Here is a 16393-nt window from a genome sequence, read left to right as displayed (position 1 = left end):
ACTAGAGAGACCTGACACTGACCACTACTATGTGCATTTTAAATACTTTTAGTGCAGGTGTATGCGTATTCGTAAAGATAGTTCCACCTTTGCTACTAATCAAAGAAATAAAGATACAAATTATAGCTAGATACTATTTTACATATATTAAATCGGCAAAACTTTTAAAGTCTGGCCAAATACTGGGAAGGCTCTATAGAACGAAAGAACTCTGGCATACGATCTCTCCAATAACAGCTCTGGGCGTCCATCAAATCAATACCACCATCACTGTGTAAAAACACAGAAAGAGGTAAAGACAACAGGCCGGGAACAGGAGCCCGGAAGAAAGCCTGCCACCCCCAGAAGGCCCTCGCGCCCTCACTTGGGCCCGGCAGGGACAGGCCCACTCAGAGAAGAGGACCGGGCAGCCAGCACAGCGCTGTCAGTACGGCTCTCTGCACGGCCCGGCGGCAGAGCAGGGAAGTTCTCGCCGTCCCGCACCTGTCCCAGTCCTCGTCCGCGGCTCTTCTTCTCCACGACCGCTCTGCACCAGGCTTATCAAACTGGTCAAAGTCATCATCTGTGAAAGAGAAGCCACGAAAGTCAGTCTTACTAAAGTAAAACAGACACAGATATTCAAATACAGACGGTCCCTGACTTACACGGCCTCGACTTAAGATTTTCAACTTTACAACGGTGCAAAAGCAATACGCGGTCCATAAAAACCATACGTCAAGTTTTGAATTCGCGTCTTTTCTCAAGCTAGCAAGCAACATGCAGTCCTATGCTTTCTCGTGGTGAACGGCAGTGAAAGGCAGCGCCCAGGAGCCACAGGATGAGGGTAAATCGCCAATAAGGCAAGTACCATCTGTACCCAGACGACTGCTCCACGTGTCACTTTCAACACAGTCTCCAATACACTACACAGACTAGTCAACGCTTTATTATAAAATAGGTTTTGTGTTTCGTGATTCTGCCCAACCGTAGGCTAATATAATGAACATTGCGAGCACATTTAAGGTAGGCCAGGCTAAGCCACAGTGTTCAGTAAGTTAGGTGTATTAAATGCATTTTCAAATTACAGTATTTTCACCTTGTGACAGGCTTATCAGGACATAAGCCCACGGTAAGCTGAGGAAGATATGTACTGAACCAACTTGTTTCTTTCAAGGATTCCTGAAATGACATTTTAAGATGTAAAAATTCTGGCTCTCTGCTCCCTCCTGTTTGACACATGGCCACTTCCTGTGCTGTGAGCGGTGCACCCCCGAGACACAACGGAGAAGGTCTACACGTTCCACTATGATTCCACCCATAGCAAATTCAAGGCACAGTCAGCGCTAAGAACGGGAAACCTGTCATCAATGGAAAGCCCATCTCCATCTTCCAGGAGCGAGATCCTGCCAACATCAAATGGGGAGACGCTGGTGCCGACTCCCCTGTGGAGTCCAGTGGTATGTTCACCACCATGGAGAAGACTGGGGCTAACGTGAAGGGTGGAACTGAGAGGGTCATCATTTCTGCCTCTTTTACTGATGTCCTCATGTTTGTGATGGGCGTGAACCACGAGAAGTACAACAACTCCCTCAAGCTTGTCAGCAATGCGTCCTGCACCACCAACTGCTTAGTCCCTCTGGCCAAGGTCATCCATGACAACTCTGGCACTGTGGAAGGACTTATGACCACAGTCCGTGACATCACTGCCAACCAGAAGACCACTGACGGCCCCTCTGGGAAGCTGTGGTGTGACGGCTGAGGGGCTGCTCAGAACATCATCCCTGCATCTTCTGGTGCCACCAAGGCTATAGGCAAGGTCAACCCTGAGCTGAATGGGAAACTCATTTGGCATGGCCTTCCATGTGCCCGCTGCCAACATGTCAGTTATGGATCTAATGCCACCCGGAGAAAGCTGCCAAATACAATGACATCAAGAAGGTGGTGAAGCAGGCCACTGGGGGGCCCCCTCAAGGGCATCCAGGGCCCCAGTGAGGACCAGGTTGTCTCCCATGACTTTAACAGTAACACCCACTCTTCCACCTCTGATGCTGGGGCTGGCATTGCTCTCAAGGACCACTGTGTCAAGCTCCTTTCCTGGTATGACAATGAATTTGACCACAGCAACTGAATGGTAGATCTCATGGTCCACATGGCCTCCAAAGAGTAAGAGCCCCCTGGACCATGAGCCCCAGCAAGGGCACAAGAGGAAGAGAGAGGCCCTCTGCTGCTAGGGAGTCCTGCCCCCAACTCATTCCCCAACACACTGAGAATTTCCTGACCTCCACACAGTTTCCATCCCAGACCCCTTAAAGAAGGGGGAGGGGCTTAGGGGACCCTACCTTGTCATGTACCACTGTCAAGTACACAGCACCCACATGAACGAATGCACGAATAAAATACAGAAGTTGCACATACAACTGTTAGAAATGCTTTAGCCATTTTTAATAATTAAAAAAATTAGGTACAAAGTTACGGAACACTATTAAGCATGAAAAATCACTGACTAGAATTTTTTAAAAATCATAAACTTTAGTAAGATATTTTCTTTACAAAATTACTTTTCAGTATATATTTTTACTACAACTACATGAAAAGGAAAAAGTTCTGCGTTGCTAAAAGTTAAAGGTGTTTTTTTTAAGTTTTTTTATTTCAAGAGGGCGGGGGGGGAGGGAGGGAGAGGGAGAGGGAGGAAGAGAGAGAGAGAGAGAGAGAGAGAGAGAGAGAGAGAGAGAGAGAGAGAATCCCAAGCATGGTCCACACTGTCACTGCAGAGCCTGACACGGGGCTCAATCTCCTAGAATCATGAGATCACAACCTGAGCCAAAATCAAGAGTCAGACACGTAAGCCACCCAGGAGCCCCAAAGATACTTTCATAATACTTAGTGTAATCTTTACATTTTTCCAAATTAACCGTAGTTTTCTAAGTTTTCTAAGTTTCTTTGTTTTCAAAGACCCTATTTAAGGAAAGTAGGGATAACACAGAATTGAACAACAGGAATAAAATGCAAGTCACATACATAATTTAAAATTTTCTAGTAGCCACATTTTAATGTGATTTTTGAGAGAGAAACAGAGAGAGAGCGTGTGCGCATACACGATGCGCACAACTGGGGGGAAGGGCAGAAAGAGAGAGGGAGACACAGAATCTGAAGCAGGTTCCAGGCTCCAAGCTGTCAGCACAGAGTCCGATACAGGGCTCAAACCCACGAAGCGTGACATCGTGACCTGAGCTGAAGGTGGACACTTACCCAACTGAGCCACCCCACTCGCCCCTCTAGTAGACTCATTTTAAAAAAGAGGGGTGCCAGGGTGGCCCAGTCCGCTGAGCATCTGATTCCTGAGTTCAGCTCAAGTCATGATCTCACAGTTTATGAGATGGAGCCCCACGATGGGCTCTGTGCTGACAGTGTGGAACCCGCTTGGATTCCCTGTCCCCCACCCCGCCCCTCCTACACTTGCACAAGCACATATTCTCTCTCTATAAATGAATAAACACACACTTAAAAGAATAAAAAGCAAAAACAAGAAAAGTTTAACAGGTGAAACTTTAACAACATATTTTATTTAACCTAGTATATCCAAAATATTATATAGCATGTAATCATTATGGAAAATATTAATAAGATATTGTACATTTTTCCCATACCAAGTGTATATCTCATGGTATATCTCCTATCTCATTTAAAACTTTTTTTATTAGGAAAATCAAAGATTTGGAATGAAATTTTTTCCTCTTAGATACACATGCAAGCAAAGAGGCTTGAGAAGTAGCAGCAGACAGATACCTCCCCAGAGAGAATCTACCTAGGGGAGTCAGATGATAAAAACACCAATAAAGCCCCAGGAATTCATCCAGACTTAGCCAATCAAGTTCTAACAAGGTAATAATACATCGATTCCAACCACACGCTCGCTCCCCAACAGAAGTGATTTAAAAAACAACAACAACAATGAAAGCTATCAAAAACTTGGTACCCTTGAGAGTTCCACGTCCAGGACGGTGGCATGAGGAGTCCTGCCCACCGCACTCCCTATGAAACTGATGAAAATTATTTTTAATAAAATAACCATTTAAAGTTTATGGAATTGATTCTAAAGGCATACGTCAAATGAGAAACACCTTTTTCAAGAAATCTACCCAAAGAACAGCTGCAAGAATCTGGGGCTGCTGAACCAGGACTGATCCCTCCTCTCCCTCTCAGTTCAGTGTGGCTTCGACTCCCCTCCAGACAGGTGCAGGGGGGAACTCAGACCTCTGCACTCTTCGTCCTGCTCCTGTTGCCCAGGCCTGGGCTAAGCCCTGGGTGAGTGCCAGTGAGAGGTGGGGGGCTCCCTTCTTCCATCCAGGCCCCACCTGTGGGAGACACTGCTGGGGCCCAGACAGCTCCCACCCCAGCTTGTGGGGTTTTGCACCAAGAGACGTAAGCCAAGGACACCTCAGAGCTACTCCTCCCTGCCGCACCCCCTGCACCCTCCATCCAGGCACTCAGCTCCTAAAGCAAGGATGTCAATCACAGACAAGCACACCACTGTCCACACCCACAGCACAGGGCTGTACCTCAGTTTGCCAAAGGAGAAAAGCAAGCCTTAGAGAGCTCCCAACAATCTCGGAGGAGCTGGTTTCACTTGGAATAGCGTGCAAAAAGAGTTCTGGCCAAAAGGTGCTCTCAGAAAGTGAGAATTTTGGCGAGGTCCTTGAAAAAAGAGTAAAAGTCAATGGAGATAAAGACTGACCTGTCCAGGCTGCCTACTGTGCCAGAAAGAAATGGGGACACAGGTGGGAAGGGTCCACTGGGGTTAAAACATCTCAAACACTGACCCCAGACACCACCCAATCAAAGGAGCCTGAATTTAATACGATCAGTTTACAAAGCAAATTACACCCCACAACACTGAAGATGGGATCAGAGAGAAAGACAGAAATGAGGGGTGCCTGGGTGGCTCAGTTAAGCGTCCGACTTCAGCTCAGGTCGTGATCTAGCGGTTTGTGAGCTCGAGTCCCACGACAGGCTCTGCGCTGACAGCTCGGAGCCTGGAGCCTGGAGCCTGGAGCCTGCTTCAGATTCCGTGTCTCCCTCTCTCTTTGCCCCTCCCCCACTCGCACTTGCGCTCTCTCTCTCAAAAATAAAGATTAAGGAGAAAAAAAAAAAAAAAAAAGACAGAAATGAGCAGGGCCAAACCACCTCCATCGCAGGGTGACTATGGGCATGGCCAAGGCTATGGCCTCTGAGGAATGTCATCAGAAGCTTCACCCTGCCCAGAGTGGAGTAGGGGACAAAGACTCTGCTTAAACAACCTAGCCGGTCATCAAACAAGTTAAAAAGCAAATAACTAACTAGCCCAGAGGTGGGGAGTAGGCAGATCAGCACCCTGAGTGGACACAACGCATTATCTAAAATGCTCAATATCGGGGCGCCTGGGTGGCGCAGTCGGTTAAGCGTCCGACTTCAGCCAGGTCACGATCTCGCGGTCCGTGGGTTCGTGCCCCGCGTCGGGCTCTGGGCTGATGGCTCAGAGCCTGGAGCCTGTTTCCGATTCTGTGTCTCCCTCTCTCTCTGCCCCTCCCCCATTCATGCTCTGTCTCTGTCCCAAAAAAAAATAAATAAACGTTGAAAGAAAAAAAAAAAATTTAAATGCTCAATATCTAATAAGAAATTACAAGACATGCAAAGAAACAGGAAAGCATAACCCACACATAACCTATCAGAAAAAAAGGCAGGCAACAAAAAAGGTCTGTAAGAGGACGAGATGTTAGACTTAACATCTGTGAGGATGTTCAAAGAACTACATGAAATGTGACTAATGAACAAAAGGGAGGGATGACACTTCCATCGAGTAAGTGATAGGAATAGGAATTATAAAAACAAGAGCCAAAAACAAATTCTGGAATTGAAAAGTAATTGAAATGGAACATTCACCAGAGGGGCTCAACAGTAGATCTAAACTGATAGAAGAAAGAGTTTGTATCCTAAAAATAGATCAAGAGATCATCCGATCCAAAGAACACAAAGGAAAGAAAATAAAGAAAAATGAACATAGCTTCACAGAAATGTGAGACACCAATATATGTGTAATAGGAGTATTAGAAGGGGGAAGGGAGCGGAAAAAAATATTTGAGGAAATAATAGCTTCATAACTTACCAAGCTTATTGTAAGTATTAATTTATGCATCCAAAAAGCCCACAAACTTAAGGTAAGACACACGGATCGTAGTCAAAATGTTTCAGAGACAAGGAAAAACCCTTAACAGCAGTAAGAGAAAAACAAGTATCACTTACAAGGGAACTGCAATTAAGGTAATTTAACAGAAGAAATATATATATAATTTAACAGGTAATTCTCAGACACAGTGGCAGAGACCTATACAAAGTGCTCAAAGAAAGAATTCTATGTCCAGCAAAACTATCAAAAATTAAGATGAAATAAAAATATTCACAAACAAAAACAGAAGGAATCTGTTGCTTGCCCACTCTGTGTAGCTGACTAAATCACATGCCCCAAAAGACACATTAAAGTCCTTTCCCCCTGTTCTCCCACCTATGAATGTGATCTTATTCAGAAACAGGGTTTTTGCACATATAATTGAGTTAGGATGAGATTATATTGGCTATTAGACATAACAGACAAATACAGAACACTCAACCCAACAAAAGAATACACTTCGGGGCGCCTGGGTGGCGCAGTCGGTTAAGCGTCCGACTTCAGCCAGGTCACGATCTCGCGGTCCGTGAGTTCGAGCCCCGCGTCGGGCTCTGGGCTGATGGCTCAGAGCCTGGAGCCTGTTTCCGATTCTGTGTCTCCCTCTCTCTCTGACCCTCCCCCGTTCATGCTCTGTCTCTCTCTGTCCCAAAAATAAATAAACGTTGAAAAAAAAAAATTAAAAAAAAAAAAATACACTTTCTTCTCATGTGCACATAGAACATTCTGGAGGATATGTTTGTTTTTTTAATAAGAAATTTATTGTCAAACTGGTTTTCCATACAACACCCAGTGATCATCCTAACAGGTGCCCTCCTCAATGCCCATCACCCACCCACCCCTCCCTCCCACCCCCCATCAACCCTCAGTTTATTCTCAATTTTTAAGAGTCTCTTATGGTTTGGCTCCCTCCCTCTCTAACTTTTTTTTCCCCTTCCCCTCCCCCATGGTCTTCTGTTAAGTTTCTCAAGATCCACATAAGAGTGAAACCATATGGTATCTGTCTTTCTCTGTACAACTTATTTCACTTAGCGTAACACTCTCCAGTTCTATCCACGTTGCTACAAAAGGCCATATTTCATTCTTTCCCATTGCCAAGTAGTATTCCATTATATATATAAACCACATCTTCTTTATCCATTCGTCAGTTGATGGACATTTAGGCTCTTTCCATTATTTGGCTATTGTTGAAAGTGCTGCCATAAACACTGGGGTACAAGTACCTCTATGCATCAGCACTCCTGTATCCCCTGGGTAAATTCCTTGCAGTGCTATTGCTGGGTCATAGGGTAGATCTATTTTTAATTTTTTGAGGAACCTCCACGCTGTTTTCCAGAGCGTCTGCACCAGTTTGCATTCCCACCAACAGTGCAAGAGGGTTCCCGTTTCTCCACATCTTCTCCAACATCTATATTCTCTTGATTTGTTCATTTTAGCCACTCTGACCGGTATGAGGTGATACCTCAGTGAGGTTTTGATTTGGATTTCCCTGATGAGGAATGATGTTGAGCATCTTTTCATGTGCCCGTTGGCCATCTGGGTGTCTTCTTTAGAGAAGTGTCTATTCATGTTTTCTGCCCATTTCTTCACTGGATTATTTGTTTCTCGGGTGTGGAGTTTGCTTTATAGATTTTGGATACTAGCCCTTTGTCCAATGTGTCATTTGCAAATATCTTTTCCCATTCCATTGGTAGGCCATAAAACAATTCTTAATAAACTTAAATAGGTCAAAATCACACAAAGCATAGTCTCTGACTAAAATATAATAAAGCTAGAAATCAACAATAGAAGGAAAACTGGAAAATTCACAAATATGTGGAAATTAAACAGCACTCCATCAACCAAAAGGTCAAAGAAATAACTAAGGAAATAAGAAAGGGGCGCCTGGGTGGTTCAGTCAGTTGAGTGTTCGAATCTTGATTTCGGCTCAGACCACGATCTCATAGTTGGTGGAATAGAGCCCCACGTCAGACTCTGAGCTGACAGCACAGATTTTCTCTTTCTCTCTCTCTCGAAATACGTAAATAAAAGTTTTTTAAAATGCAAATAATTTTAAAAAAGAAAGAAAAAGACAAGCCAAACTAGTAGTAAGTCTTTGCAAAGTATGTATCTAATAAAGAACTTGCACACGGAAAATATTAAAAACTCTCAAACTCACAATAAAAACCCAACTTTGAGGGGAAAAATTATTTAAATAGAGACTAAATAACATGTATGACAGGGGCACCTGGGTGGCTCAGTCAGTTAAGCATCCAACTTCAGCTCAGGTCATGATCTCACAGTTTGTGAGTTCGAGCCCCACGTCGGGCTCTGTGCTGACAGCTCAGAGCCTGGAGCCTGCTTCAGATTCTGTGTCTCCCTCTCTCTCTGCCCTTTCCCCTTTCATGCTCACTCGCCACTCGCTCATTCTCTCTCTCTCAAAAATAAACAAACATTAAAAAAAATTTTTTTTTAAATGAACACGTATGTATGACAAAGAGCCTATGTAAAGCTTCTCAACAGTACACTGTCATTAGGGAAATTAAAACCACACCAAACCACACCAAACCCCAGGACACAGCTAAGAGAATGGGCTAAAATGCAAAAGACCCGCCCCACTAAGTGCTGTCAAGGGTGTGGAGCAAGTGAGCGCTTCTATTCTGCTGACAGGAGCGGGAAGGGACACAACCACTTAATGAAATAGTCTGGCAGTTTCTTAAAAAAGTTAAGTACTTCAATACACCCCTACCATATGACCCAGCCATCCCTCTCCTATGTGACGACCCAAGAGAAAAAGAAATATAAATTGCATGCAAAGGCTTGTACACAACCGTTCACAGCCACGTTATGGGTAAAAGCCAAAAAGTGGAAACATCCCAAAGGTTCATCAAAGGCAAACATAAAATGGTGGAATATCCATAAACCCCATTCCCCTCAGCACTAAAGGAGAATGAGATACTGATACCCTCAACGACACGGATGACCTTCAAAGTAACTATGCTGAGAGAAGCCAAACAAAAGAAAAAAACACACATATTCTCAGATTCCTTTTCATAAAATGATAAACACCCAACAGTAATAAAAATCAGCATTTGCTCAAGGACAGTGGGGCAGGAAGCAGGAATTACAAAGGACATAGAGACACTTCTGATGATGACACATTCGTTACAACGTAGTTGTGGTTTCATGGATGTGTATGCACATCCAAACTTATCAAACTGTGTTTCAAAGACAGGCAATCTCTTGAATGTCAATTATACTTCAATGGACTCAGTTTTTAAGAAAGACAATTAAGAACCTTTGGTCAGGGATTAAAAACTCCAATGTCTACAGGAAGTAGACAGGGAATGAGCAAAGCGAGCTGGATGGGAATTACGTCGAATTTAGCAGGACTTTACCTTGTCTACAGACAAGAGCATTCCCGTGGATTACAGGGAATACAAGCCCAGTGAGGGCAGATTCCAACTTTTCAAGAGAAGACAGAAATACGGACTTTTTTTCCTAATCGTTAAACACAAGCAACTAATTCAAACTGTGGTCAGTTTTCTGTTAGGCTTCTGTGTTCGTTTTCCTTACTCCACCAGATTACATACTTCACGAAAACAGAGAGCATTCCCTAGCTACGACAACATGAACAAAGTCCCAACATTTTTTGTAAGTAAAAAGTTTTGTTCATGGCTTTTTTTGCCATCAGTACACAGGAAAGGAATTAATAGTTACAATCACCCTTGGCAGATATTGCTAATTACAGCACCCAGTTCTGCTGAGGCCAGAAAACCCTTATGCCACGCTAACAACAATCCCTTAGAAATCTTGTTAAAAATCATACAATCCTTGGCCCCTCCCTGAATCTGATCCAGTGGGCTCTAGGAATTGTGATGACAGCTACAGTCGGGAACCCCCTGCCCCAGTCAACCTCTATCCAGCAGAGAAGACACGCCAGAAGAAAATTTAACTGCCGTCTTGCTATGTAAGTACTTCCTGAAGTTAAATCCACGAAAATCAAAATTAGAAGCCTGGATTATGCAAAAGTAATTAAAATAAATACTACTCCAAAGAAAAGACCCCCATAAAATGTCCGAGAAAACTGGCTATGAAATTATTCCAAAATAAGGATTAGTTCGACCCATATCCTTCATCAACAATTATTTCTTGAGCACCTAATGTGTGTCTGGCATTGTTCTAAACACCTGGCATATGAGGTGTACAAAATTAAAATCTCCACCCTGTTGCGGCGCCTGGGTGGCTCAGGTCATGATCTCACAGTTGGTGAGTTTGAGCCCCACATCATCAGGCCCTCTGCTGTCAGTGCAGAGCCTGTTTCATTCCTCTGTCCCCCTTCTCTCTGACCCCCCACCACTCGCATGAGCACGCACTCTCTCTCAAAAATAAAAATTAAAAAAAAAAAATCTCCACCCCACATAGGTTACTGTCTAACAGGTAGAGACAAATAAAAACCCCACGAACAAATATATATGGAAAACGAGGAGGAGGGGAGTGGAAGGCGTTAACCAGGCTGATTACAATTTTTTTTTTTTTCCAAGTGCAAAAAAGGTGGTTTTATTAAAGCACGAGGACAGGACCCATGGGCAGACAGAGCTGGCTGATTACAATTTTAAAGCCCGAGTGGCCAAGTAGGTTAAGCCTCCAACTCTTGATTTCAGCTCAGCTCATAAGTTCACGGTCTGTGGGATCAAGCCCCACATCTGGCTCTGCACCAAAGCATGGAGACTGCTTGGGGTTCTGTCTCCCTCTGCCCCTCCCCCACCCAAGCACATGCAGGTGCGCTTTTCATCAAAATAAATTCTAAAAATCTTTTCAAGATTTAAAAAAATTAAATGTACATGGGGTGCATAGGTAATATAATCAATTTTAGAAATTAAACCAACGCATTTTAACAATATCATTCGTAAGTTCACTTAAGAGAAACAATAAACCCATTACATGTTAACAGAACATATTCTTTTTAAGATTATTTTGAAAGAGAGAGAGAGATGGGGGGAGAAGAGGAGAGTGAGAGAGAGAGAGAGAGAAAGAGAGAGAGAACTAGTGGGGGAGGGGCAGAGAGAGTGGGAGAGAGAATCCCAGGCAGGCACTGTGCTGTCAGCACAGAGCCTGACCCGGAGCTCAATCTCAAGGTTCGTGAGATCATGACCTGAGCTAAAATCAAGAGTCAGACGCTTAACCGACGGAGCCATCCAATGTAATGTCTTGCAAATGCCCCCAATGTAACAGTCTTGCAAAACTCCTTAATATCTGTCTTTGGAGAAAACAGCTGGATTTTTACGTCTGATTCTACTTTCGATCTCCTGCAATATTTGTTCTAACTGAAGTGCGTGAAAAAAATCCAACACCAAGTACATGTGAAGTTGCAAAAGAGAGTGTTAATCACGTTTTCAGAGAACTTCAGATAGTCTTGATACTATACCAATACTCAACAAGTGGCAGTTTCTTAAAGCCTGTTTGCAGTGCAGAATCTGAAGCGTTATCAATGAACATTTCGTACTCTCCTCTATTAAAATGCACTGCTGTGTCTTGCATTGTTAATATATCTTTTATCACGAGTGATTGTGTAACATCATTTTGAAAATACCGGTTCACTGGGGCGCCTGGGTGGCTCAGTCAGTTAAGCGGCTGACCTCGGCTCAGGTCATGATCTCGCGGTCCATGAGTTCGAGCCCCGCATTGGGCTCTGTGCTGACAGCTCGGAGCCTGGAGCCTGTTTCGGATTCTGTGTTTCCCTCTCTCTGACCCTCCCCCGTTCATGCTCTGTCTCTCTCTCTCTCTGTCTCAAAAATAATAAATGTTAAAAAAAAAAATTAAAAAAAAAAAAAAAAAAGAAAGAAAATACCGATTCACTGAGTTATCCAGTGCTTCCAAATCTGGACACCTTTCATCATTCAATATAAAAAATTAGATCTGTTATTAACAGCACCACCAATCTCATCAGAAAAGTCGTCAAATATTGGGATGTTTTCAAGTTCACCACAGCAAACACAACTTTTCCAAAATTCTAATTTTTGCCTGAAAGCTTGGATTTTCTCATTGGCAATCAATACTGTCAGGTGCTTCTTTCCTTGAAGAGGCAGGCTCACTTCATTTGCAAGCACACATCTGGCAAATACTAAAGGCTGAGTGATTATAGTTGGCCAATTGTCTTTTCAAGTAAAACTGGTGTTTCGTGAAAAAAACAAAACAGTAATTAAACAGCTAATTCAGTTCTCAACACAACCAGACAAGTACTGTTCCCTGGGAGCCACAGACCGTAATAACAGAAGTGCCTTATGCATACTTCCCATTTCGTCTTAAACCAAAAAAAAAAAAAAAAAAAAAAAAAAAATTTATGGACTCAGGGTCAAGATTTAATAAAATAACGTCTACTACTTCATCAAGGGTCTAACTAAACAAAACTGTAATTTTTTTTTTTTCTGCATGGCCTGACTTATAACAGTTTGTGGCTGAGGCGACTGACTCACCATTACTTCTGCCACATTGGTACAAATTTACAGCACTGTGAAAAGGGCACATCGGGTCTTAGTACTATTATGAACACAGCGCTCACAGACCCTCTAAATTCATCTTGGGGACCCTCATGACTTTGAAAGCCGTTCCCATCCAATCAGTGAACATAGACAGTATGGAGAAGGACGCTCACCAAGGAATGTTTTATCCACAGGGGAAAAGTGGAAGTCAGCCAAAAGACGACACAGCAGACAGGTACAATTAAAATGACAGTCTTGAAACTACACACTAGGCAGCAATAAGAACTGTAACTAGTACTGTTCTATTTCCTGACATGGAAAAATATCCACAGTAACATAATGTGAGAGAAAAAGTCCCACAACATCATGTAGTGTGATGCACCATTTTATACGTGAAACAGACGTGTCCAGCTGTGTCTGCAAGGATATGAGCAAAAGTGCTAGTAAGAGTCATCTTTCTGTATGGAATTACAGATGGTCTTCTGTATTCCTCCTTACATTTTTACAAAACCCATTTTCTTTCTTAGAGTAACAACTTGTCCTTACTAAAGTAATAACCCACTTGTTATAAAACTTCTTCCAATACCTAAAAGTACACAGATGGTTTAAAATCGCCCCAAATCTGTCTGATCAGAAGTAACAATCATAACATCAAGTGAACATTACTCCAAATGTCTATGCACACATTTGAACATATAATGCACAAACTAAAACAGGATGGATGGTACAGGATGTCTTTAACAAAGTACGAAATTTCATACTATTTAAATTTATCAGAAAAAGCACTCAAGTAAAAATCAATGGAATGACTGAAATTCAAGTAAAAATTTCTTCAACGCAGGAGATATTTTGAGGGTAACTGCCAGCCCTCCCCAACCCCCCAAAAATACACACAGCATGACAGGGGCCGAGGAGAGTGAAGCCTGGTGTCACACGCTAGGCAACAACCGACAGAAAGGCTGCGCGATGCCCAGATTTCCGACAAGCAGGCGGACATACAGGGGAAACGGCACACAGGCTGAAAAGTGCTGGGCAAGCCCAGGAGACCACGAGTAGTTCGAGGTCAGTACGTCTGAAACACCATTCACTGAGAGAAGCAGCAGGAAAAATAAATGCTGAGAAGGGAGATTTGGGGCACTGCTGAAGAATCGACATGAGAAATCTACACTCAACACGAAACATGACTGCAGATTGGAAAGATTATCTGGCAACAACAAAAAAGCAATGACTGAAGAGACAGAAGATAAACAATGGCCTGAACAACAAAGAATTGCAAACCAAGAAGTAAGGGAAAAGTCCTGGTTAGCATCATAGGAGAGAACAGGTGGGAGAATAAGACAATGACTAAACCAGAATCTGTCCGAGTCCAGGTCCTGTGGACCAAATGACAGGGAGAGAAGACAAGTCAAAGAAAACATCAGGATTCTGAATCCAGAGTATTAGTGGGATGTGAACTGACTGGTAAATGTGCTGGTTTATTTTGGGAGTGGGACGAGGAGAAGGTAAGGAGTTCAGTCTTTAAAATGCTGCATGGGTGGGGCGCCTGGGTGGCTCAGTCGGTTGGGCGGCCGACTTCGGCTCAGGTCACGATCTCGCGGTCTGTGGGTTCGAGCCCCGCGTCGAGCTCTGGGCTGACGGCTCGGAGCCTGGAGCCTGTTTCAGATTCTGTGTCTCCCTCTCTCTGCCCTTCCCCGACTTGTGCTCTGTCTCTATCAAAAATAAATAAAATGTAAAAAAAAAAAAATTTAAATGCTGCATGGGTCCCATTACACACCAGCCATCCTTTGTAATACTGAAAGGAAGTCTGACTTGCTGACTGTACAGGACTGAGACGTCTCTGACTCTCAGACACTATGTGAAGGCTGAACGATCCCATTCCATTCTGATCCTAACAATCCGGAGTTAGCACACAGGTAAGGGCTCAGTCTCACAAGACTGCCCAGCTGCAAATGGGATGCCCAGGCTACCCCACACATCTGTTGCCCAACTACAAATTCAGAGGGTCGCACAATCACCCTTCCCCTAAGTTAAGTAATTCAACTGAACAACTTACAGAGCTTACATCACAGAACCCAGGAACACCTGGTACTTACGACGACAGTTTAAAGGATAAAAACGAACAGTGGGATTAAGGACAAGGCTGGGAAGGGTTCGAGTGCAAAAGCCTCTGTCCGCACAGTAAGGGTATGCCGCTGTCCCCAGCACGGGGATGTGGGAAGCTATCCCAAATGTCTTCACTGAGGGATTTCTATGGAGGTCTCATTACACAGGCATGACTTAAACCACTGACCAATGATGACTGACTCGACATCCACTCCCTCTCCTACCTCCCAGGAAATGAGGTTGAGGCTGAAAATTCTAACCCTTTAAATATGGTTGTTTTTTTCTGGCAACCGGCCCCCATCCTGAAACTAGCTAGGGTCCCCCCACCTCCAACAGTGAGTCACTTGTTAGCATACAGAAGACAATAAATTCCAAGGGTTTTCAGGGCTGTGTGCCAGGAACAAAATCCAAATATCGTATTTCTTTTTTATCACAAACACGGTGTCACCTACAAAGTCCTGCCCGCCAGAACCTCATAATGTGACCTTATTTAGAAATAGGACCATTACAGGGGCGCCTGGTGGCTCAGTCAGTTAAGTGTCCGACTTCAGCTCAGGTCATGATCTTGGGAGTTTGAGTTCGAGCCCTCGCGTCAGGCTCCCTGCTGTCAGCACAGAGCCGGCTTCAGATCCTCTGCCTCTTCCCTAGAGTTCTCTCTCTCTCCCCAAAGTAAATAAGCATTAAAAGAAAAAAGAAAAGAAAAGAAACAGGATCATTACAGACAGAAGTGTTAAGGTGAGGTCATACTGGGTTAGGATGGGCCCTAACTCCCACGACTGGTGTGGCGACCCCACTTCTCAGTACACGTACCAGAGAAGTGTCTCGGTTTACACACAAGAGACTGCAAACACAAGTCTGAAGAGAGATTTACACACCCACGTCCGTGGCGGCCCTCTTCACAATAACCAAAGGGTGGAAGCAACCTAGGTGTCCATCGCTGCATAAATGGATAAATGGGGTCTGGCTATTCAACGGAATATTATTTAGTCTTAGAAAGGGAATCCTACACCTGCTACAACACGCGTGAACCCTGACAACATCACGCGACATCAAGCCAGCCACCCACAAAAAGGCAAATGCCGTCTGACTCCTACACAAGGTCCCGAGAGTAGTCGGATTAATACAGACCGAAGTAGAACGGTGGGCACCAGGGGGTAGAGGACGGGAATGGGGCGGAGCGTTCCACAGGACGGAGGGAGTAAGGAGGTGGCACAGACACGAAACGCAACTGGCCGTGATTCCACACTGCCGTAACTAGATGATGGACACAGAAGAACTACGCAATTATTTTTTAGTTGAAATTTTTTCCGTAGTAAGTCTCTATTTTAAAGTAAGAGAAATTTTAAAGTGAACTATGAATAACTTTCCACTTCTGACAGAGACTCAAACGTCTGACCGCCTCCTCTGTTGAGGAGCGCGTGGGAACGGGCTGGTGGCGGCGGGGTGCCACGGCGCAGACGCCACGCAGAACGGTCTACACGCATCCACCTGTTTCCTCACTTGCTCGGCAAGGGGCCTCGCTCTGCCCAGGCTAAACCAAAGGCACACTAGAAAAAGTACAAAATGACATATGCGCAGACTAACCTTTGTGGCATAAAATGAATACTACGTACTGGTCGTGAATACGTGTACGTAGCTATATCTACTAACT

General features: G+C 44.1%; 1 protein-coding gene and 2 long non-coding RNA genes across 10 annotated transcripts in view; 1 reads left to right on the top strand and 2 right to left on the bottom strand.

The window, feature by feature from the left end:
* RBM33 (RNA binding motif protein 33) overlaps nt 1-16393 on the bottom strand; it is a 141087-nt gene that overhangs the window by 114617 nt on the left and 10077 nt on the right. For 7 of the 8 annotated variants that reach the window (XM_045496284.1, XM_045496285.1, XM_045496290.1 and 4 more), the window contains exon 2: nt 484-562. In XM_045496284.1, coding sequence (XP_045352240.1) covers nt 484-562 — 79 coding nt within the window. Of the gene's footprint in view, nt 1-364; nt 381-483; nt 563-16393 lie in introns of those variants that run through there. The other variant, XM_045496289.1, reaches the window with a different exon arrangement.
* Nucleotides 572-15602, bottom strand: LOC123607170. The gene is made up of 3 exons (XR_006716681.1): nt 15592-15602; nt 8653-8659; nt 572-1406 (listed from the first exon to the last, which is right to left on the bottom strand). It is a non-coding gene; the product is annotated as an uncharacterized LOC123607170 (long non-coding RNA).
* LOC123607171 overlaps nt 1522-16393 on the top strand; it is a 30374-nt gene continuing 15502 nt past the window's right edge. Inside the window, exon 1 of the long non-coding RNA XR_006716682.1 lies at nt 1522-1609. This is a non-coding gene — a long non-coding RNA (uncharacterized LOC123607171). The remainder of the gene's footprint in view (nt 1610-16393) is intronic.

Source organism: Leopardus geoffroyi, chromosome A2 (assembly GCF_018350155.1).
Source record: "Leopardus geoffroyi isolate Oge1 chromosome A2, O.geoffroyi_Oge1_pat1.0, whole genome shotgun sequence".
Classification (NCBI taxonomy): Eukaryota; Metazoa; Chordata; class Mammalia; order Carnivora; family Felidae; genus Leopardus; species Leopardus geoffroyi.
This window is presented reverse-complemented; position numbering and strand designations above follow the sequence as displayed.